At 45.3% G+C, this 25171-nt stretch overlaps 1 protein-coding gene across 1 annotated transcript in view; it reads left to right on the top strand.

Annotated features, from left to right (window-relative positions):
• LOC137369779 (piezo-type mechanosensitive ion channel component 2-like) overlaps positions 1–25171 on the top strand; it is a 1207705-nt gene that overhangs the window by 712862 nt on the left and 469672 nt on the right. Inside the window, exon 5 of the mRNA XM_068031235.1 lies at positions 24403–24565. Coding sequence (XP_067887336.1) covers positions 24403–24565 — 163 coding nt within the window. The remainder of the gene's footprint in view (positions 1–24402; positions 24566–25171) is intronic.

Raw genomic sequence — 25171 nt, forward strand, 5'->3', positions numbered from 1 at the left:
ATCTGTGCATGCGCCAACCAGTCCTGGCACTGCAGAATGCAACACATGCACAGAAGGTAGGAACCAATCTGTGCATGTGCGCAGATTGGCGCAGTCGGATGATGTAAGCTGCCAGCTGCATTGTCAGTAATCATTTTGGGCCAGTTTATGTGCCTGGAGATGGGCACCCAGCAGAAGGCTGGGGGACAGTGCTCCAGGCAGGCTTAGTGGCCCTTCCTGCCTGGGTGCAGGAACAACCACAGGCTGCCCTGTCAGGGGGGCTTCCCGCCAATAGTGGTTGCTTGGCTATTGAATTTATTTTTTAATTCAGGATTTAAAAAAGTTGTAGAGAGGGTGACTCGATCATGAAGCACCTTCTCTCTTACTTACTTTCAAGCTGGAAGGCCTCTGATTGGCCCTTCAGGTTCGAAAGCCTGCCCACTGTTGTTAATTGGATGGTGAACCTGCCCTCTGGCCATTAATTGGCTGCCCCAAGAAAATCAACAGGTGAGTGACTGTTTCCCCCTGGGGGCGGATTCGGGACCCAGAAACAGTCCCAACCTCTCCCACTCCCAGAGGGAAAATCCAGCGCAATGTTTCAGGTCGATGACCTCTCATTACAACTGGAAAATGTTAGAGATGCAACAGTTTCAAGCAAGTACAGGGGGAAGGCAAAGAAAAGAACAAAAGGGAAGGTCTGTGATAGGGTGGAAGATAGGAAAAATTACATGGCAAAAGAGATGATGGTGTACGGAAAAGTGGGACGGTGGTAGTGGGACAAGTAAAGAAACAAAAGATGTGTCGAGAGGAGGTGATAATGGAAAACTGCAGAATCTTGACTAACTGCTGTCTTCCAAAAACAAACAAACAAACAAAAGAAAGGGAGCAAAGGTTATAATGTGAAATTATTAAACTCCATATTACACAATTACAGCAGTGACTAAATTTCAAAAGTACTTCATTGGCTGTAAAGTGCTTTGACATGTCCGGTGGTTGTGAAATGAACTATAGAAAGGCAAGTCTTTCTTTTCAATGTAGAGTCCAGAAGGCTTAACATGCCTAATTGAAAGATGAGGCACTGTTCCTTCAGTTGATGTTGAGCCTCATTGGAGCAGTGTAGGAGGACAAGACAGAGAGGACAAGACAGAGAGGACAAAGTAGGAGTGGAGCGGAGAATTAAAATGACAGGCGACTGGAAGCTTGGGATGATGCTCCGCAAAGTGGTAACCCAGCCAATGTAGAGACCACATCGTGAGCAGTGAATATATTATACTAAATTGAAAGAAGTACAAGTAAATTGCTGTTTCATCTGGAAGGAGCATTTGGGACCTTAGCCAGTGAGCAGGGAGGAACTAGAAGCACAGAAGGAAGCCATTCAACCTGTTGTGCCTATACTGCACCTAGAAAGAGCAGTCATGCTTAGGGCCGCATTCCTGCCTTTTTCCCTAACCCTGTAAGTTCCTCACCCTCAAATCCCTGTCAACTCTCTTTTAAAAATATTTATGGAATTGACTTCAATTTTCAGGTCCTGACAACTCAGTAAAAATATTTCTCCTCATCTCCTGTCTATATCTATTGCCTCTAATCTATGACCTCGATTTTTTTTATTCTTTCATGGGATGTGGGGATCACTGACAGGGCCAACATATGTTGCCCATCCCTAATTGCCCTTGAGAAGGTGGAGGTGAGCTGCCTTCTTGAACTGCTGCAGTCTATCTGGTGTGTGTACACCCAGAATGCTATTAGAGAGGGAGTTCCGGGATTTTGATCCAGCGACAGTGAAGAAACGACAATATATTTCCAAGGCAGGATATGTGTGGCTTGGAAAGGAACTTGCAGGTGGTGGTGTTCCCATGCATCTGCTTCCTTTGTCCTTCTAGGTGGAAGAGGTCATGGGTTTGGAAGGTGCTGTCGAAGGAGCTCTCGTGAGTTGCTGCAGTGTGTCTTGTATATGATACACACTGCTGCCACTGTGCATCGGTGGTGGAGAGAGTGCATATTTAACGTGGTGGATGGGGTGCTGATCAAGTGGGCTGCTTTGTCCTGCATGGCTTCGAGCTTCCTGAGTGTTGTTGGAGCTGCACTCATCCAGGCAAACGGAGAGTATTCCATCACATTTCTGACATGTGCCTTGTAGATGGTGGACAGGCTTTGGGAAGTCAGGAGGTGAGTTACTCACCGCAGAATTCCCAACCTCTGACCTATTGACCCACTTGGGGAGACAGTGGCTTAATGGTAATGTCACTGGACTAGTAATCCAGAGGCCCAGACAAGTGCTCTGGGGAATAAAAAGAGAAAGTGCTGGAAATAGGCAGCAGGTCTGGCAGCATCAGTGGAGAGAGAAGCAGAGTTTTTTTAATTCATTCATGGGTTGTGGGCATTGCTGGCCAGGCCAGCATTTATTGCCCATCCCTAATTGCCCTTGAGAAGGTGGTGGTGAGCTGCCTTCTTGAACCACTGAAGTCCATGTGGGGTAGGTACACCCACAGTGCTGTTAGGAAGGGAGTTCCAGGATTTTGACCCAGCAACAGTGAAGGAACGGCGATATAGTTCCAAGTCAGGATGGTGTGTGACTTGGAGAGGAACTTGCAGGTGGTGGTGTTCCCATGCATTTGCTGCCCTTGTCCTTCTAGTTGGTAGAGGTCACGGGTTTGGAAGGTGCTGTCTCAGCAGCCTTGGTGCATTGCTGCAGTGCATCTTGTAGATGGTACACATTGCTGCCACTGTGCGTCAGTGGTGGAGGGAGTGAATATTTGTAGATGGGGTGTCAATCAAGCAGGCTGCTTTGTCCTGGATGGTGTCGAGCTTCTTGAGTGTTGTTGGAGCTGCACCCATCTAGGCAAGTGGAGATTATTCCATACTGCTTCAGTATCTGAGGAATCACGAATGGTGCTGAACATTGTGCAATCAGCAAATGTCCCCACTTCTGACCTTATGATTGAAGGAAGGTCATTGATGAAGCAGCTGAAGATGGTTGGGCCTAGGATACTACCCTGAGGAACTCCTGCAGTGATGTCCTGGAGCTCAGATGATTGACCTCCAACAACCACAACCATCTTCCTTTGCGCTAGGTATGACTCCAACCAGCGGAGGGTTTTCCTCCTGATTCCCATTGACCTCAGTTTTGCTAGGGCTCCTTGATGCCATACTCGGTCAAATGCTGCCTTGATATCAAGGGCAGTCACTCTCACCTCACCTCTTGAGTTCAGCTCTTTTTTCCATGTTTGAACCAAGGCTGTAATGCAGTCAGGAGCTGAATGGCCCTGGCGGAACCCAAACTGAGCGTCACTGAGCAGGTTATTGCGAAGCAGGTGCTGCTTGATGGCACTGTTGTTGACACCTTCCATCACTTTACTGATGCTTGAGAGTAGGCTGATGGGGCGGTTATTGGCCGGGTTGGACTTGTCCTGCTTTTTGTGTACAGGACATACCTAGGCAATTTTCCACATTGCAGGGTAGATGCCAGTGTTGTAGCTGTACTGGAACAGCTTGGCTAGGGGCGCAGCAAGTTCTGGAGTACAGATCTTCAGTACTATTGCCGGAATATTGTCAGGACCCATAGCCTTTGCAGTATCCAGTGCCTTCAGTCGTTTCTTGATATCACGCGGAGTGAATCGAATTGGCTGAAGTCTGGCATCTGTGATGCTGGGGACTTCAGGAGGAGGCCGAGATGGATCATCAACTTGGCACTTCTGGCTGAAGATTGTTGCAAATGATTCAGCCTTATCTTTCACACTGATGTGCTGGGCTCCCTCATCATTGAGGATGGGGATAATTGTGGAACCACCTCCTCCAGTTCGTTGTTTAATTGTCCACCACCATTCACGGCTGGATGTGGCAGGACTGCAGAGCTTAGATCTGCACCATTGGTTATGGGATCACTTAGCTCTGTCCATCACATGCTGCTTATGCAGTTTGGCACGCAGATAGTCCTGTGTTGTAGCTTCACCAGGTTGACACCCCATTTTGAGGTATGCCTGATGCTGCTCCGAGCATGCCCTTCTGCATTGATGAGGTCAAGTATGTTTTCCCCTCTTGTTGGTTCCCTCACCACCTGCCGCATAACCAGTCTAGCAGCTATGTCCTTTTGGACTCGGCCAACTCGGTCAGTAGTGGTGCTACCGAGCCGTTCTTGGTGATAGACATTGAAGTCCCCCGTCCAGCATCTGCAGTATTTTGCTTTTATTTTATTGCTCTAGGGACATGGGTTCAAATTCCACCATGGCAGATGGTGAAATAGGACTTCAATTCAGTTAATAAAATCTACAATTAAAAAAATCTAGTCTAATGGTGACCATGAAACCATTGTTGTAAAAACCCATCTGCTTCACTAATGCCCTTTAAGGAAGGAAATCTGCCGTCCTTACCTGGTCTGGCCTATATGTGACTCCAGTCCCATGGCAATGTGGTTGACTCTTAAACGCCCTTTGAAATGGCCTAGCAAGCCACTCAGTTCAAGGGCAATTAGGGATGGGCAATAAATGTTGGACTAGGCAGTGACGCCCACATCACATGACCGAAAAAAAAAGCTCACCTGAGTCTACAGGCTTACTCTACCGACTCGATCAATACCTCTCATTATCTGGAAACCTCTGTTAGGCTACCTCTTAACCTTCTCTGTTCCAAGGACAACAGTCCTAACTTTTCCAACCTCTCCACATATCGGAGGTTCCTCATCCCTGGTAACATCCTGGTAAACTTTCCCTGTACCCTTTCTAGGAAATGTCCACACATTCCAGCTGAGGCCAAACCAGTAATTTATAAAGTTCGAGCATGATCTGTTTGGTTTCATATTCTTTTCCTCTATTTATAAACCCTAGTAACCCATCAGGTGGCAGGACTATATCTCCAACACAGAAGTCCTTGAAGCGGCCAACACCCCCAGCTTATACACACTACTGAGTCAGCGGCGCTTGAGATGGCTTGGCCATGTGAGCCGCATGGAAGATGGCAGGATCCCCAAAGACACATTGTACAGCGAGCTCGCCACTGGTATCAGACCCACCGGCCGTCCATGTCTCCGTTATAAAGACGTCTGCAAACGCGACATGAAATCGTGTGACATTGATCACAAGTCGTGGGAGTCAGTTGCCAGCATTCGCCAGAGCTGGCGGGCAGCCATAAAGACAGGGCTAAATTGTGGCGAGTCGAAGAGACTTAGTAGTTGGCAGGAAAAAAGACAGAGGCGCAAGGGGAGAGCCAACTGTGCAACAGCCCCAACAAACAAATTTCTCTGCAGCACCTGTGGAAGAGCCTGTCACTCCAGAATTGGCCTTTATAGCCACTCCAGGCGCTGCTTCACAAACCACTGACCACCTCCAGGCGCGTATCCATTGTCTCTCGAGATAAGGAGGCCCAAAAGAAAAAAGAAAGTAACCCATATGCTTTTTAACCACCCATATCAACTTAACACTTTTCAAAATCATGCCATTTATAGCATATTAGTCCCCCCAAAGTGCATCAGCTGAACAAAGGGTGAAGTCACATGGGATCAGAGGTGAGCTGGCAAGATGGATACAGAACTGGCTCTATCATAGAAGACAGAGGGTAGCAGTGGAAGGGTGCTTTTCTGAATGGAGGGATGTGACTAGTGGTGTTCCACAGGGATCAGTGCTGGGACCTTTGCTCTTTGTAGTATATATAAATGATTTGGAGGAAAATGTAGCTGGTCTAATTAGTAAGTTTGTAGAGGACACAAAGGTTGGTGGAGTTGCGGATAGTGATGAGGATTGTCAGAGGATACAGCAGGATATAGATCGGTTGGAGACTTGGGCAGAGAAATGGCAGATGGAGTTTAATCTGGACAAATGTGAGGTAATGCATTTTGGAAGGTCTAATGCAGGTGGGAAGTATACAGTAAATGGCAGAACCATTAAGAGTATTGACAGGCAGAGAGATCTGGGCGTACAGGTCCACAGGTCACTGAAAGTGGTGTAAACCGTGGCGCGGCGTCAACTCCCCCTTGTCCCCTTTATTCCCTATACCCAGTTGATCCTAGCCATCACGTGGGACTGAAGTTGTCTTAATTCAGGCTCAGACTGAGTGTTTGGGATATCGGATTTCAAGGGTGCCACCTTCCAGCTTAATCCACAGCTACAGTTAATGGCTTAGTACAAAGAGGAGGAACTCAGTCCTTTCTTTAACTATCAATCTACTTTATTCACTTTGTTGTACAATGTAAGAATAAGGCTTATACACTTAGTTAGACAAAAGCATACAGCTCCCACTGAGTTATACCGTTAGTAAAAAAATTAGCTAGAATTCATAAGCACACCCACTAGGTTCCTCTGACCTTTCCCTAACCTAGTCACAGAATACAAAGGATATTACCCGAAAAAGGGAGAGTTAATGCTGACCAGGCGTTCCGTTCTCTCTCTCTCTTCAACGTCGTCGCCGCGTTGCTCACGCAGGGTCTTCCACGATGGTTGATCTCTGGAGTTTTCGCTGGCTCTATGCCCAAAAAGCTCTATTCTTATCCTGTTGCTTATCTCTGCAAATCTGAGCTGTGTCTTTCCGGTTGGTTTAGGCTTGCTCACCTCGTTCACAGCTTCTCTTAATTGGCCCAGGCCCAAAGACCCCGGTATCACACCGTGTCCAAATAAGGCCCTTTTCCTGTGTGCTGTTCTTTGTCTTGTCCCATAAAGTAATTATTTCAAACTGGTTTTTACCAGCACAGGCCAGTGTCCGAGCTCCAGGTTACTACAGGTCAAACAATCCCAGCAGTTTGTAACTGATTCTGTGTTTCTTGCAGCCCCTGGCCAACAGTGGCAATGCTGGTGGATAAGATAGTCAAGAAGGCATACGGCATGCTTGCCTTCATCGGTCGGGGGATAGAGTATAAAAATTGCCAAGTCATGCTGTAGCTGTACAGAACTTTAGTTAGGCCACACTTTGAATATTGCGTGCAATTCTGGTCGCAACACTACCAGAAGGGCGTGGAGGCTTTGGAGAGGGTACAGAAGAGGTTTACCAGGATGTTGCCTGGTCTGGAGGGCATTAGCTATGAGGAGAGGTTGGATAAACTCGGATTGTTTTCACTGGAACGACGGAGGTGGAGGGGCGACATGATAGAGGTTTACAAAGTTATGAGCGGCATGGACAGAGTGGATAGTCAGAAGCTTTTTCCCAGGGTGGAAGAGTCAGTTACTTGGGGACATAGGTTTAAGATGAGAGGGGCAAAGTTTAGAGGGGATGTGCGAGGCAAGTTCTTTACACAAAGGGTGGTGAGTGCCTGGAACTTGCTGCCGGGGGAGGTGGTGGAAGCAGGTACGATAGCGACGTTTAAGAGGCATCTTGACAAATACATGAATAGGATGGGAATAGAGGGATATGGTCCCCGGAAGTGCAGAAAGTTTTAGTTTAGGCAGGCATCAAGATCGGCGCAGGCTTGGAGGGCCGATTGGCCTGTTCCTGTGCTGTACTGTTCTTTGTTCTTTGTTCTCACACTTTTCAGTATAGAAAACTATCTGCCATGTTTCTGCCCATTTCAATATCCCTCTATGTCATCCTGCAGCTTATAACTATCCTTATCAGTACTACTTTGCCAGTTTTGTATCATCTGGAAACTTTAAATCTGAAAATTGTGAATGCTCTACAATTTTAAATGTGGTTCATACTGAAACCATAAAGAAGCATTCAAAGAAATAGAACAGGTCTCAGTGAAGATAAAAAACAAAATCATGGAATCATAGAATGGAAAGGAAGGAGGCCATCCGGCCCATCATGCCTGTGCTGGCTTCTCAAAAGCATTATCCAATTAGTCCCACTCCACTGCTCTTTCCCCATATTCCATCAATTCTTTTCCCCTTCAAATATTTATTCAGTGCGGGAAGTTTGCTCTTTAGCCTGGGGACAGAATTATTATAATGACCAGAGATGTATTTTGGTGCAAGGATCAATAAGCATAAAAGATTGAGGAAATTCAGGCATGGCATAATTATGTGGGTAAGACACTGCGAACCGAGCATGCTCAATTCATTACACCAGGTATTTGCTTTCCACCCCAATTACAATTGTCTTTTGATGCAAATGGGCAGGAAATTTCATCTCCAGATGAGTAGAGGCATTTATGGCATAGAAGATACCACTTTGCACTTTTCTGTGTTACATTTCAACTGCCACATGTCTGCTCATTCCACCAGCTTGTCTATGTCGACATAGATTCATTGGGCTAAATTTTATTTTCCCACTGCCGGGAGCAGCAGCAAGCAAAATAAATGGCAGCCCTCATGCATGAGCTGCACACCACCATGGTGCCACGATCTAGTGCGCAGTGGCTCATTTATATATGCAGGGTGGGTCTCCCCCCCCCCCCCCCCCCCCCCCAATCACATGGCAGGGGAGGCCTCAGCGACGCCGTGAACGGTGTCAGCTGTCTCTGCGCAGGCGCTGGTGCCATTTTTAAAGGGCTGCCAGACCTGCACAAAAACTAGAGTTGAATCCTGTACCACCCCCCACTACACTGGAAATAAATTTCTGACCAGTCCCCCCAATACAATGAAAATAAATGGCTGCCTCATTCGCTCCCCAAAACACTTACATTGATGATTTGACCTCCCCCACTGCCCTGCCAACTGCACAAAATGCAGAGATCACCCCTCAACGCCCCTCCCCCCGGCAATAGAAATGCAGACTTGACCACATTGCCCCCCACCGGCCCCCCGCGACCACTTTAAAAATCCTAAGTTCCCCCCTTCCCCATCTGGGTGGCGCCAGCTTTCCTTGGACGGGAATATGAAGGCACGTGAGTGCCGCTAGTCTCTTCAGAACATCCGGACAACCTGTAAGATCGCGGTGAATGGTATTTAAATGTATTCATTTCCTTTATTTAAATATTGAAAGTTGGATCCTGTCACCGAGTGGCAGGGGGACTGCTACTGAGCATCGTGGCCACCGGGAAGTTTGGGCCCGGCAGTCCCAGCGTCGGCTTCTGCCGTGGACTGCTGCTGCTGCGATCGTCCAGCACCCGCCACACCCCACTGCCACCACCACCCTCCCCGCCCCTCCCCCCCCACCACGTGTCATGGAGCTGGACATCGGGCACTGAATTGAATTCAGCCCATAGAGTCATAACAGCACAGAAGGAGGCCATTCAGCCCATTGAGTCCATGCCGGCTACCACAGAGCAATCCAGTCAATCCTGCTCCCCACTCAATCCTTGCAAGTTTATTGCCTTCAAGTGCCCATCCAATTTCCTTTTGAAATCATTTATTGTCTCTGTTTCCACCGCCCTCATGGGCAGTGATTTCCAGGTCATTACCACTCGCCATGTACAAAAGTGCTTCCTCCCATCCCCCCTGCATCACTTGCCCAAAACCTTCAATCTGTGTCCCCTAGTCCTTGTACCATCAGTTAATGGGAACAGGTTTTCCTTGTCTAAACTTATCTAAGCCTGTCATAATCTTGTACACCTCTATCAAATCTCCCGTCAATTTCCTTTACTCCAGGGAGAACCACCCCAGCTTTTCCACCCTAACCTTATAACTAAAATGCCCCATTCTTGGAACCATTCTGGTAAATTTCCTGTCAAGGACCCTCACATTCTTCCAAAAATGTGGTGACCAGAACTGGATTCAATACTCTAGTTGGGGCCTAACCAGAGCTTTATAAAGGTTCAGCATAACTTCCCAGCTTTTGTACTCAGTGCCTCTATTTATGAAGCCCAAGGTTCCATATGCTTTGCTAACCATCTCTCAGTATGTCCTGCCACCTTCAAAGATCAATGCACATGCACCCCCAGGTCCCTCCGTTCCTGCATATTCTTTAGAACTGTGCCAATAAGTCTAAATTGCTTCACCTAAGCCTTCTGCCAGAATGCATCAACACACATCGTCTGTATTAAATTCCATCTGCTACTTGTCTGTCCATACCGCAAGCTGATGTCCTGTTGCAGGCGACTCGTGTATTTAAAAGAATATAAACAAGAATTTAGGGAGCTAGGTAGCAGATTAAAAAGCAGAACCTCAAAGGTTGTAATCTCTGGATTACTCCCGGTGCCACGTGCTAGTGAGTATAGGAATAGGAGGATAGAGCAGATGAATGCGAGGCTGAAAAGATGGTGCAGGAGGCTGGGCTTTAGTTTCCTGGATCACTGGGTCTGTTTCTGGCAAAGGTGGGACCTGTACAAGTTGGACGGGCTGGACCTGAACCGGAACGGGGCCAACATCCTTGCTGGGAGGTTTGCTAGTGCTGTTGTGGGGGGTTTAAACTAATTTGGCAGGGGAATGGAATTCAGAGTGGAGGTACAGTAGGGGGTGATGCTCAGTCAAATATAGAAGAGAAACTGAGTCAGTCTGGAAGGATGAGCAAATATAGACCTGTTAATGCACAAGGGAAAAATGTAAGGCTGGATTGTATCTATTTTAATGCAAGGAGTCTTACTAGTAAGCCAATGAATTGCGGGTGTGCATTAGCACATGGGATTATGATATTATTGCTATCACAGAGACATGGTTGAGGAAGGGGCAGGACTGGCAGCTCAATATTCCAGGATATAGAATCTTCAAGCGTGACAGGTGAGGGGATAAAAGTGGAGGTGGCATTGCACTGTTGATCAAGGAGTCAATTACTGCAGTAAGGAGGGATGATATCTGAGAAGGTTCTTCAAATGAGGCCATATGGGTAGAACTTAAAAACAAAAAGGGGGCAATCATTTGGCTGGGAGTGTACTACTGGCCTCCAAACAGTCAGGGAGAGATAGAGGAGCAGATATGTAGGCAAATCTCAGAGAGGTTTAAAAATAATAGGGTAATAATAGTAGGGGATTTCCTCTTACCTAATATCAACTGGGATAGTCTTAGTGTAAAAGGCTTAAAGGGGACGGAATTCTTAAAATGCATACAGGAGAGCTTTTTGAGCCAGTACATAGAAAGTCCTACAAGAGAAGGGGCAGTACTGGACCTAACCCTAGGGAATGAAGCTGGACAAGTGGTAGAAGTGTCAGTGGGGGAGCTTTTCAGGGATAGTGACCCTAACTCTAAGGTTTTAGGTAGTTATGGAAAAGGACAAAGGTGAGCCGGAAATAAAGGTACTAAATTGCGGAAGGCCGATTTCAATATGATAAAACAGGATCTGGCCAGAGTGGACTGGGAGCAGCTACTTGTAGGAAAATCTACATCAGACCAGTGGGAGTCATTCAAAGAGGAAATAGTGAGGGTTCAGAGCCAACATGTACCCATTAAGTTGAAGGGTAGACCAACAAGTCCAGGGAACCCTGGATGTCAAGGGATATAGAGGATTGGATTGAGAAAAAAAGGAGGCTTATGGCAAATTCGGAGCGCTGAGAACAGTGGAGGCACTAGAGGAGTATAGAAAGTATAGGGGGAGTACTAAAAAAGGTAATTAGGAGAGCGAAGCAGGGACATGAAAAAACAATGGCAGGCAAGATAAAGGAAAATCCTAAGGCATTTTATAAGTATATTGAGGGCAAGAGGATAACCAGGGAAAGAGTAGGGCGCATTAGGGACCAAAGTGGCAATCTGTGTGTGAGCCTGAGGACATAGGTGAGGTTTTAAATGATTACTTTTCATCTGTGTTCACTATGGAGAGGGACGATGTAGGTGTAGAGATCAGGGAGGGGGATTGTGATATACTTGAATATATTAGCATTGAAAGGGAGGAAGTATTAGCTGTTTTAGCGGGTTTATAAGTGGATAAATCCCCAGGCCCAGATGAGATGTATCCCAGGCTGTTATGTGAGACAAGGGAGGAGATAGCAGGGGCTCTGACACAAATTTTCAAATCCTCCGTGGCTGCAGAAGAGGTACCAGAGGACTGGAGGACAGCGAATTTGGTATTATTATTCAAGAAGGTTAGCAGGGATAAACCAGGTAATTACAGGTTGGTGAGTCTAACATCAGTGGTTGGGAAAATATTGGAAAAGATTCTGAGGCACAGGATTAATCTCCATTTGGAGAGGCAGGGATTAATCAGGGATAGTCAGCATGGCTTTGTCAGGGGGAGATCGTGTCTAACTAACTTGATTGAATTTTTCGAGGAAGTGACTAGATGTGCAGATGAGGGTAAAGCAGTTGATGTCATCGACATGGACTTCGGTAAGGCTTTTGATAAGGTCCCGCATGGGAGATTGGTTAAGAAGGTAAGAGCCCACGGGATCCAGGGCAATTTGGCAAAGTGGATCCAAAATTGGCATCATGACAGGAGGCAGATTGTGATGGTCGAGGGTTGTTTTTGCGAGTGGATGCCTGTGACCAGTGGTGTACCGCAGGGATCGGTGCTGGGATCCTTGCTGTTTGTAGTGTACATTAATGATTTAGATGTGAATATCGGAGGTATGATATGTAAGTTCGCAGATGACACGAAAATTGGTGGTGTCGTAAATAGTGAGGAGGAAAGCCTTAGATTACAGGACGATAAGATGGGCTGGTAAGATGGGCGTAGCAGTGGCAAATGGAATTTAATCCTGAGAAGTGTGAGGTGATGCATTTTGGGAGGACTAACAAGGCTAGGGAATATACAATGGATGGTAGGACCCTAGGAAGTACAGAAGGTCAGAGGGATCTTGGTGTACTTGTCCATAAATCACTGAAGGCAGCAGCACAGGTAGATAAGGTGGTTAGGAAGGCATATGGGATACTTGCATTTATCAGCCGTGGCATGGAATATAAGAGCAGGGAGGTTATGATGGAGCTGTATAAAACGCTAGTTAGTCCACAGCTGGAGTACTGTGTACAGTTCTGAGCACCACACTATAGGAAGAATGTGATTGCACTGGAGAGGGTGCAGAGGAGATTCACCAGGATGTTGCTTGGGCTGGAGCATTTCAGCTATGAAGAGAGACTGAAAAGGCGAGGGTTGTTTTCCTTGGAGCAGAGAAGGCTGAGGTGGGACATGATTGAGGTATACAAAATTATGAGGGGCATTGATAGGTTAGATAGGAAGAAACCTTTTCCCTTCGTGGAGGGGTCAATAACCAGGGGGCATAGATTTAAAGTAAGGTGCAGGAGGTTTAGAGGGGATTTGAGGAAAACAATTTTCACCCAGAGCGTGGTTGGAATCTGGAACGCACTGCCTGAAGAGGTGGTCGAGGCAGGAACCCTCACAACATTTAAGAAGTATTTAGATGAGCACTTGAAATGCCATAGCATACAAGGCTATGGGCCAAGAGCTGGAAAATGGTATTAGAATAGTTAGGTGCTTGATGGCCGGCACGGACACGATGGGCCGAAGGGCCTGTTTCTGTGCTGTATAACTCTATGACACTCTATTTCCATGTTTAGAGGATAGAAATGCTGAATCAGTATTTAGGGCAACAGAAGTACTAATAGATTTCCCATATGCCCTTTAAAGAGAGGTTAATGTTTCTGTTTTAAACTAAAGGAGTGAAATTTCTTAAAAGTAAGCTTTGTTTTTAACCGTACCTGATGGAACAGCCTGTATTTGGCAGAAAGAAACTGACTTTTGTAGCTTGAGTACAGAGAAACAAAAAAAAGAAAGGCAGGTCAGAGGTACCAATATGGGCAAAAACATAGATCTGCTGCTGTAAATTATTACTATGAGAGTAAAGAAAATTGCATGCTGCAAAAGTGATTGATATTAAAAAGTCCCTCTGTAATCATGTGCTGGGAGTAGCTCTAATATACTTGTCTTCTGATTTTCCTTTCCTTTTCTTTTGATGAATTGCTTTGCCTTGATTTAAGACTTCTTCTGACCACCCAACCAGATCACAAACTCACCACATGGCTAGCACATTCTGGATGTCTGTCCTGCCACTCTGTCGCTGTGTGTTGGCACCCAATACACTGTGCCACTAAGTTGCCTCTACCCCTAAGGGAAATTTACTCCTTAGCTCCAAACATTACATTTAACGGTGCCAATAACGCACTATTACTGATCTTGAAATATATCTTGATTATTAATAACCAATCCGAAAGCAATTTTTTCTTAGTTTCACAGATGTGTGAAATTAATCCGATCAAAGGCACAAAAGTGCATATTCTAAATCCTATCAACGGACTGCAAAAGTGCATATTTGAAATCTAAGGGGCTGGATTTTACCAGCGTTCTCGGGACAGGCTGTGTGGTTGGGGAGGGGCATAAAATGCCAAGGGAAGGCGTGGGGTGTTGTGCCCTTCGCCTTCCTGAAACCATGAAATTTTACCTGGGCGTGGTAAGTTGAGGCCGGTCTTCCCACCAGAGGCCAATTAAAGTCCTTAAGTGGCCAATTGAAGGCCACTTAAGGGCCTCTTCCCACTGCTGTTGGTTATTTTACCAGCACAGGAGAGGCCCTCTGCCACTTAGGGAGACTGCCCAGTAAAAGCTGGCAGCCTCCCTGTAGACTCAGGGTGGGGGGGTGGTGGTGATGCACTCCTGATCGGGAACCTGTGGCCCCTGGAAGGCCCATTGGGCAGCAAAGGCCACCCTTGCTGAAAGACTGGCCCCCACCCTCACACGACCCACATGAGTGACCCCATTGAGATGGACCCCATTTAACATTAATTCCGGGGTCTCTTCCAGGACTGCTGCTATTAGCCTCCTGCAGTACCAGCAGTGGCCAAGGTCCCTGGTGGCACTTTTGGTACTGAAGAGCTGCCACTGTCTGATTGGCCGGCAGCTCTTGGAGGCACATTCTTCACTTCTAAAGGCACGGCAGCTCCGATGGCAGCCAGTTAACTGCTTAATTGACATTGAATTCTGTTGGGGCTTCCAAAAATGCCTGTGGCAGCATTGCCACCCCGCCTTCCAGCCGGTGGACAGGGCCACCACCACAGCCATTAAGTTCAGTCCCAGGAGTGCACTACATAGAGTTTTCATGGGAACATTAGGAACAACAGTAGGCCATTTCATCACCTTGAGTCTCCTCCACCGTTCTTTTAGATCTGATCTGCACCTCAACTCCAGTTCGCTTCCATAATTCCTTGATACGTTTACCAAACAAACATCTATCTCTGTCTTGAAACCTCCAACTGTCCCAGCATCCATAACATTTTAGGGGTGAAAGTTCAGGATTTCCCTTTGTGTGTAAAAGAGCTTCCTGATTTTCCTCCAAAATAGCCAAGCTCTAATTTTAAGATTATTCCCCTTGTTCTTGATTCCCCCCAACCAGAGGAATTAGTTCCTTTGTATCTATCCTATCAAATCCTTTTAACATTTTAAAAAGCTCAACCAGATCACACCTCAACCTTCTATACCGGGGGAGTGGGGGTGAGTGGGGTGTAAAACCGACATTTACCTGATTCTGAGCATTTCACACCTAGCAAGTTAGATTAAAATTACACCACACTGTTTCAGGAAACTTTCTTGAATATCCTGGAAATTTACTGCCTGTACAACTTGAGATGTTTTGCAACCCGTGATTGCATCACTGCTGTCAGAAAGCTTGTAGACAACCCCCACCAGCGTTATTCTTAATTAATTTTGAATTGTAAGAAATTCATACAAAGTGGATGGCAAATTTCTGATGTGTGCTCCCAGCTTGAAAGGCTGGGAGTGCACAGTCAAGAAATTCGGTTTATCCGTTTCACTTCCTCCTCCAGAGACATGTATACTCAGGGTGTAGAACAAATGCCCAGCCTAAATGATAGAGGGAACTCGGGTGCAAATGTGTTAAGCATGTAATTATGCTACACCTGAATTTCCTCAGTCTTTCACACCTCTCTATTGATTCCTGCCCCAAACATATTTCGACTCATTATAATTGCTCCGCACCTGGGCTAAAGAGTCATACACGTGAATTTCCCATAATTACGGTGGTTCAAAACAACTGTAAAACTTTTTTTTTATAGTCGTTCATGGGATGTGGGCATCGCTGGCTAGGCCAGCATTTATTGCCCATCCTTAATTGTCCTTGAGAAAGTGGTGGTGAGCTGCCTTCTTGAACTGCTGCAGTCCATGTGGGGTAGATACACACACAGTGCTGTTTGGAAGGGAGTTCCAGGATTTTGACGGAGCGACAGTGAAGGAACGACGATATAGTTCCAAGTCAGGATGGTGTGTGGCTTGGAGGTGAACCTGCAGGTGGTGGTGTTCCCATGCATCTGCTGCCCTTGTCCTTCTAGGTGGTAGAAGTTGTGGGTTTGGAAGGTGCTGTCTAAGGAGCCTTGGTGCATTGCTGCTATAGATGGTACACATTGCTGCCACTGTGCGTCAGTGGTGGAGGGAGGGAATGTTTCTGGTAGGGTGCCAATCAAGCAGTGATGTTGGAGCTTCACCCATCCAGGCAAGTGGAGAGTATTGCATTACATTCCTGACCTGTGCCTTGTAGATGGTGGAGAGGCTTTGGGGAGTCAGGAGGTGAGTTACTTGCCGCAGGATTCCGAGCCTCTGACCTGCTCTTGTAGCCATGGTACTTATTTGGCTGCTCCAGTTCAGTTTCTAAGAACATAAGAAATAGGAGCAGGAGGTCATTTGGCTCCTCAAGCCTGCCCCGCCATTCAATAAGGTCATGGCTGATCCACCCCAGACCTCAGCTCCTCTTTCATGTCAGCTCCCCATAGCCCAGAACTCACCGATATTTCAAAAATCTATCTACTTCCTCTTCAAATACTTTCAGTGATCCAGCCTCCAGAACTCGCTGGGTTAGAGAATTATAGGCATTCACTACCCTCTGAGAGAATAAATTCCTTCGCATCTCTGTTTTAAATGAGTAACCCCTTATTCTGTAACTATGTTCCCTAGTTCGAGATTCCCCCACTAGAGGAAACATCTACTCAGCATCAACCCTGTCAATCCCCCTCAGAATCTTGTACGTTTCAATAAAATCACCCCTCATTCTTCTAAACCCTAATGAATAAAGGCCTATCCTGCTGAGCCGTTCTTGATAAGTCAACCCCTTCATCCCAGGAATCAGCCTTGTGAATCTCTTTTGAACTACCTCCAATGCCAGTATATCCTTTCTTAAATACAGGGACCAAAACTGCACACAGTACTCTAGGTGCAGCCTCACCGACACCCTGTACAGTTGCAACAAGACTTCCCTATTTTTAAACTCCAATCCCCTAGCAATAAAGGCCAAAATTCCATTTGCCTTCTTAATTACTTGCTGACCTGCATGCTAACTTTTTGTGTTTCATGCACAAGAACACCCAGATCCCTCTGTGCTGCACTTTTTGAAGTCTCTCTCTATTTAAATAATAGTCTGCCTTTTGATTCTTCCTACCAAAGTGCATGACCTCACACTTTCCTACATTAAACTCCATCTGCCAAGTTTTTGCCTACTCACTCAACCTATCTATATCCCCTTGCAGATTCCTTATGTCCTCATCACAACACGCCCTCCCACCTATTTTTGTATCATCAGCAAATTTGGATATATTACACTCTGCTCCCTCCTCCATGTCATTAATATAGAGAGTAAATAATTGGGGCCCTAGGATTGATCCTTGTGCCACTCCACTAGTAACGTCTTTCCAATCTGAAAAAGACCCATTCATCCTGACTTTCTGCCTTCTGTGAGTTAACCAATCCTCATTCCATGCTAGTACATTACCCCCGGTACCGTGAGCTCCTATCTTGTGCAATAATCTTTTATGTGGCACCTTATTGAATGCCTTCTGGAAATCTAAATACACTACATTTACCGGTTCCTGTTTATCAATTCTGCTTGTTATATTCTCAAAGAACTCTAGCAAATTTGTCAAACATGATTTCCCTTTCACAAAACCATGTTGACTCTGTTTGATTGCGTTAAGCTTTTCTAAATGTCCTCCTATTTCTTTTTTAATAATGGACTCCAGCATTTTCCCAATGACTGATGTTAGGTTGACTGGCCTATAGTTTCCTGCTTTTTGTCTCCCTCCCTTCTTGAACAGGGGCATCACATTAGCAGTTTTCCAGTACACTGGGACTCCTAGAATCCGGTGAGTTCTGGAATATTTCGACCAATGCCTCCACTATCTGTGCAGCCACTTCCTTTAATCCCTTGGATGTAAGCCATCAGGTCCTGGCAACTTGTCTGCCTTTCGTCCCATTAGTTTGTTAAATACTTTGTCCCTTGTGATAGAGACTGTTACAAGATGTTTCCTCCCATTAGCTCCATGCTTATCTGATATCTGTGGAATGTTTATAGAGTCCTCCACCGTGAAGACGATGCAAAATATTGGTTTAAATTATCTGTCATTTCCCTGTTCCTCCAAGTGTCCCACACTCACTTTAGCTACTCTCTTTCTTTTTATATACCCGTTGAAGCTCTTGCTATTTGTTTTTATATTCCTTGCCAATTTACTTTCATAATCGATTTCCTCTGTCTTTATTAGCTTTTTAGTCATCCGCTGCTGGTTCCTAAAAAATTCCCAATCATCTGACCTACCACTAGTTTTTGCTGCTTTGTACGCCTTAGTTTTTGATTGGGTACTCTCCTTGACTGCCTTTGTTAACCACGGGTGGTTCATCCTGCTCATTGAGACTTCTCATCTGGTCAATGGTAAGCCCCAGGATGTTGATAGTGGGGGATTCAGTGATGGTAGTGCCATTGAATGTCAAGGGGAGATGGTTAGAGTCTCTCTTGTTGGAGATGGTCATTGCCTGGCACTGGTGTAGCGCAAATGTTACTTGCCACTTATCAGCCCAAGCCTGGATATTGTCCAGGTCTTGCTGCATTTCTACATGGACTGCTTCAGTATCTGAGGAGTCGCGAATGGTGCTGAACATTGTGCAATCATCAGCGAACATCCCCACTTCTGAACTTATGATTGAAGGAAGGTCATTGATGAAACAGCTGAAGATGGTTGGACCTAGGACACTAGCCTGAGTAACTCCTGCAGTGATGTCCTGGAGCTGAGATGATTGATCTCCAACAACCACAACCATCTTCCTTACCGCTAGGTATGACTCCAACCAGCGGAGAGTTTTCTCTCGATTCCCATTGACTTCAGTTTTGCTAAGGCTCCTTGATGCCATACTCAGTCAAATGCTGCCTTGATGTCAAGGGCAGTCACTCTCACCTCACCTCTTGAGTTCAGCTCTTTTGTCCATGTTTGATCCAAGGCTGTAATGAGGTCAGGAGCCGTAGCATACAAGGCTACAGGCCAAGTGCTGGAAAATAGGATTAGAATAGATAGGCCTGATGGCCGACATGGACACAGTGGGCCGAAAGGCCTGTTTCTGTGCTGTATAACTCTATGACTCTATGAGTGGCCCTGGCAGAATCCAAACTGAGCGTCACTGAGCAGGTTATTGCTAAGCAAGTGCTGCTTGATAGCACTGTCGAAGACACCTTCCATCACTTTACTGATGATTGAGAGTAGACTGATGTGGCGGTAATTGGCCGGATTGGACTTGTCCTGCTTTTTGTGTACAGGACATACCTGGGCAATTTTCCACATTGCCAAGTAAATGCCTGTGATGTAGCTGTACTGGAACAGCCTGGCTGGAGTGCGGCTAGTTCTGGAGCACAGGTCTTCAGTACTATTGCCAGAATGTTGTCAGGGCCCATAACCTTTGCAGCATCTAATGCCTTCAGTCATTTATTTCTTCCACGTGGAGCGAATCAAATTGACTGATGCTGGGGACTTCAGGAGGGGGCCGAGATGGATGGATCATCCACTGGGCACTTCTGGCTGAAGATTGTTGCAAATGCTTCAGCCTTATCTTTTGCACTGATGGGCTCCCCCATCATTGAGGATAGGGATATTTGTGGAGTCACCTCCTCCAGTTCGTTGTTTAATTGTCCACCACTATTCATGACTGGATGTGGCAGGACTGCAGAGCTTAGATCTGATCCGTTGGTTATGGGATTGCTTAGCTCTGTCTACCACATGCTGCTTATGCTGTTTGGCACGCAAGTAGTCCTGGGTTGTAGCTTCACCAGGCTGACACCTCATTTTGAGGCATGCCTGGTGCTGCTCCTGGCATGCCCTCCTGCACTCTTCATTGAACCAGGGTTGGTCCCCTGGATTGATGGTAACATTAGAATGAGGGATATGCTGTGCTATGAGATTACAGATTGTGGTTGAGTACAATTCTGCTGCTGCTGATGGCCCACTGTGCCTCATGGATGTCCAGTTTTGCATTGCTAGATCTGTTCGAAATCTATTCCATTTAGCACGGTGGTCATGCACTCAACACGATGGAGGTCGTCCTCAATGTGAAGACAGGACTTTGTCTCCACAAGGACTGTGCAGTGGTCACTCCTACCAATACTGTCATGGACAGATGCATCTGTGGCAGGCAGGTTGGTGAGAACAAGGTCAAGTATATTGTTGGTTCCCTCACCACCTGCCGCATACCCAGCCTAGCAGCTATGTCTTTTAGGACTCGGCCAGCTCTGCCAGTAGTGGTGCTACCGAGCCACTCTTGGTGATGGACATTAAAGTCCCCCACCCAGAGTACATTCTATACCCTTGCTACCCTCAGAGCTTCCTACCCTCAGATGCATTTTGGAAGATCCAATTCAAGAGTGAACTATACAGTAAATGGAAAAGTCCTGGGGAAAATTGATGTACAGAGAGATTTGGGTGTTCAGGTCCATTGTTCCCAGAAGGTGGCAACGCAGGTCAATAGAGTGGTCAAGAAGGCATACGGCATGCTTTCCTTCATCGTACGGGGTATTGAGTACAAGAGTTGGCAGGTCATGTTACAGTTGTATAGGACTTTGGTTCGGCCACATTTGGAATACTGCGTGCAGTTCTGGTCGCCACATTACCAAAAGGATGTGGATGCTTTGGAGAGGGTGCAGAGGAGATTCACCAGGATGTTGCCTGGTATGGAGGGCGCTAGCTATGAAGAGAGGTTGAGTAGATTAGGATTATTTTCATTAGAAAGACGGAGGTTGAGGGGGGACCTGATTGAGGTGTACAAAATCATGAGAGGTATAGACAGAGTGGATAGCAAGAAGCTTTTTCCCAGAGTGGGGGATTCAATTACAAGGGGACACGAGTTCAAAGTGAAAGGGGAAAAGTTTAGGGGGGATATGCGTGGAAATTTCTTTACGCAGAGGGTGGTGGGTGCATGGAACGCTTTGCCAGTGGAGGTGGTAGACGCGGGCACGATAGCGTCTTTTAAGATGTATCTAGACAGATACATGAATGGGCAGGAAGTAAAGAGATACAGACCCTTAGAAAATAGGCGACAGGTTTAGATAGAGGATTTGGATCGGCGTAGGCTTGGAGGGCCGAAGGGCCTGTTCCTGTGCTGTAATTTTCTTTGTTCTTTGTTCTCTTTGTTCCTCCAAGTGGTGTTCAACATGGAGAAGTACTGATTCATCAGCTGAGGCGGGGGGGGTGGGGGTGGAGGTCGGGATTGGTGGCAATCAGCACGAGGTTTCCTTGCCCATGTTTAATCTGATGCAATGAGACTTCATGGTGTCTGGAGTCGATGTTGAGGACTCCCTGGGCAACTCCCTCCTGACAGTATACCACTGTGCCGCCACCTTTGCTGGGTCTGTCCTGCCGATGGGACAGATCGTACCTGGGGATGGTGATGGCAGTGTCTGGGACATTGTAAGGTATGATTCGGTGAGTATGACTCTGCCAGGCTGTTGCTTGACTAGTCTGTGGATAGTTTTCCCACCTTTGACACAATCAGATGTTAGTAAGGAGGACTTTGCAAGGTCGACAGGGCTGGGTTTGCCATTGTCGTTTCCAGTGCCTAGGTCGATGCTTGGTGGTCCGTCCGGTTTCATTCCTTATTGACTTCGTAGTAGTTAGCTACAACTGAGTGGCTTGCTGGGCCATTTCAGTGGGCATTTAAGAGCCAACCACGTTGCTGTGGGTCTGGAGTCACATGTAGGCCAGACCAGGTAAGGACAGCAGATTTCCTTCCCTAAAGGACATTAGTAAACCAGATGGGTTTTTACAACAATTGGCAATGGTTTTATGGCTATCATTCGACTAGCTTTTTAAATCCAGATTTTTATTAATTGAATTTAAATTCCACGTTCTGCCCTGGTGGGACTCAAACCACAGTGGCGCAGTAGTTAGCACTGCAGCCTCACAGCTCCAGCGACCCGGGTTCAATTCTGGGTACTGCCTGTGTGGAGTTTGCAAGTTCTCCCTGTGTCTGCGTGGGTTTCCTCCGGGTGCTCCGGTTTCCTCCCACATGCCAAAGACTTGCAGGTTGATAGGTTAATTGGCCATTATAAATTGCCCCTAGTATAGGTGGGAAATATAGGGACAGGTGGGGATGTGGTAGGAATATGTAATTAGTGTAGGATTAGTATAAATGGGTGGTTGATGGTCGGCACAGACTCGGTGGGCCGAAGGGCCTGTTTCAGTGCTGTAACTCTAAACTAAAAAAACTAAACTATCCCCAGAGCAATATTCTGGGACTCTGGGTTACTAGCCCAGTGACAATACCACTACGCCACTGCCTCCCCTAAAACTAAGGCCACTATTTGAGGTGCAGCAAGAAACAGCCATTTTTCTGATGTTTTATTGTGAATTATAAGCAGTTATTTTTTCATTTTTTTCCCAAGACCTGCACTTATTTTTGGTTTCATGGAATGCACTTTTATGGCTTTCGCATGAGTCACATTTAAAATTTAAAAGCTTCCATAATAAATACTGTTCCCTGTCAAAAGGGCAACTTGACCCATGTATCATGCAGTAGTGTTGTGCAATTAGGTACTTAGAAGTGTGGGGATAAGCTCCCTCTATTTTCTCCAACCACCTCTGTGCAGTTTTGCCTGACCTTAACTTAGCATCTTACACCTAGGGCATAGCTGAAATCAGAAGCTTCCCTTTTGGGAAACCGTATGTAAAGTGGGTGATAGGAGTGGAGGATGGTGAGTGAAACCAAATACAAGCTAATGTACAATGAATGTTATGTGTAGCTCTTTTACAGACTAGGCAGCTAAACATAACACTGCAATTCTGTAGGCTCAAGGAAACCTTATCCCGACAGGACTGTGAGATCTTGTGTGAATGTTTGTGGATGACTCATACTATTTTTATTGCTGTGTTTGCTGCAGACAGGGTGAATGATTTCTTGCCAATATTTGTCCACATTGCAGAACAGATGTAGAAATGAATACGTCTTTTTGGTGTGAAGGGCAGTTTGATCCCTTTTGGTTTTCTAAATAAAAGGATACTTCATCTCCCAACTTCATTGAATTTTACATCTATATTGAAACATAGCACATTTCTGGATTAGCCTTCATAATATATATGTTAAATTTTTCCTTTTATTAAATGATTGAATGTAAAAAGATAATCATTCTTCTGTTTTTACTGTTGGGGACTGAGTGGAATATTGGATTAGAACAATTCTTTTTTGCTTCTGAGACTAGGGTCAGATGTATCTTGCATCCTACTCTAAGTGGTTATTGTCCAAAACTGTATTACACTTTACTTCCTTAAGTTTACCCTTCTTTGGCATTACAGAATTGTTACTTTCTAATTTACCTTGTCTTCCCAACCAAGGTATGGTTCTACATTGTGCACCTTGGCCCTTTCTCTAGGTTTATCAAGAAAAGAAACAAGACAAGTAAACAAGAAATAATAAATTATTAAATTGGCCTTTTGCACTCTGCAGTCTTTTTTTAACTGCTTTAAGCTTGCACTATGTCATCAGTTGAGTAATAGAGTATGGTAAAACAAAGGATGTTGTTGTCTCTTTCTAGATTACAATATGTAATTCTACAGGTGAGGTTCCCTAGATAAAGAAATATGTGAAAGAAGGACTTGCATTTATATAGCTTATTTCACAACCTCAGGATGATGCAAAGCACTTTGCAGCCAATGAAGTGCTTTTTGTTTGAAGTGTAGCCAATGTAGAAATGTAGGTAACACGACAGCTAATTTGCACAGAACAAGGTCCCACAAACAGCAATGAGGTAATGACCAGATTTTTTAAATTATTTTTTATTTTTTAATGGTGTTGATTGAGGAACTATTGGTATGATTTAACACAAGTGTTTTTGCAATTAGCTATTTACATCTTTTTATGAGTATTATGGTGAGGTTGAGGCAGCGCACTGGAGATTCAATGGGCTTTTTTACAGAATCTTTGGACCTTCTCACAATTCTCCACATGGTTATTTACAATTTTTAGTCATGCTGAGCCAAGGAGATGGGGAAAAACAGGAGGAAACCACATGAAATATTGGAATTAATTTTTGTCTTCTCCCCTTGGTTGTATTCTGCCAGTGCCGTTTGTCCAGATTTTATAGCAAGCCCCTCAACATTGCTTGGGAACGGTGCATGGCATGAATTCTGGAGAAAGTAGGGAAGAAAGTATCTCAAAGAAAGGGACTTTAACTGCTTCATAATGCTTTTCAGTAAGAATTGTAAGATATAGAAGCTTATGATCCAAGATTGTGCTAGTGTTACATTAGCTCTGGAACTATAAATTCCTGTTGTAATTTTACATCCAATGCCAATCTAGCATCAGTACCTTACCATCTTACTGTTAGAAATATCAATTGAATGATAATACTGTATATAAAATGAAAGTATATCTAACTAAAGAGCAACGTCAATTAAAAAAATATTCACATTAACTTAAGATGCATTCTTTATTTTTTCACAGCGTGAATGGGGCAGATGCTGGGAACATTATCAGACTATTTGCTCCAGATGTTGGAATGTTTGTTGCTGGCTTGGCTACATGGCTTGTCTGTAAAAGTTTAGTTCAGCAGCCTCCAACAGAGGACATGGCACAGCACAATCCAGAGTTTCAGAATGAAGAACAGGTAAAACTTTTCTTTTCTCTTTTAACTTTTGCCTTAACCTTTGCAATGAAATAGAAACCAGGTTTGCGAACCCAAAACTTTGAACTTCAGTGAAACTAATTTATTGCTTCAGTGACTCTTTGTTTATTTGTTAAACTGTTAAAAGCAGATGGTTCACTGACATAATAGATAAGGTATGTGCTTCAGGCTGTTGTGGTACCATTTTCTAGTCCTGGCACTGATTGACCCCTGAACTTGTCATCTACTTCATGATTGGTTTTGTTACTTGTCAACTGGGTGGGAATGCTCAGCTCACTTGAGTTGAAAATCAACAGTTCAAATGTCATGTTGGTCAAGTATACTGCAACATGGCAATGATAATGATACACCTACCTTCAACCTGAAGAAAAATGGGCACAGACAAGAGATTATTGAGACCAGGAATGGGTAAATGGGATCAGGTGCACTGTTTCAAAAGAAAGTATAAATAAACACACAAACTTTCTTTTTTAGCTATTAGTTAATGTGATGACTAACCTATGGTGGAAATATACCAGTTTCCCTGATCAAAAAGAATTTTAAAAATAGCATTTATATAGTGCTTTTTACAACCTCAGGGTGTCACAA

Source organism: Heterodontus francisci, chromosome 5, assembly GCF_036365525.1.
Source record: "Heterodontus francisci isolate sHetFra1 chromosome 5, sHetFra1.hap1, whole genome shotgun sequence".
NCBI lineage: Eukaryota > Metazoa > Chordata > Chondrichthyes > Heterodontiformes > Heterodontidae > Heterodontus > Heterodontus francisci.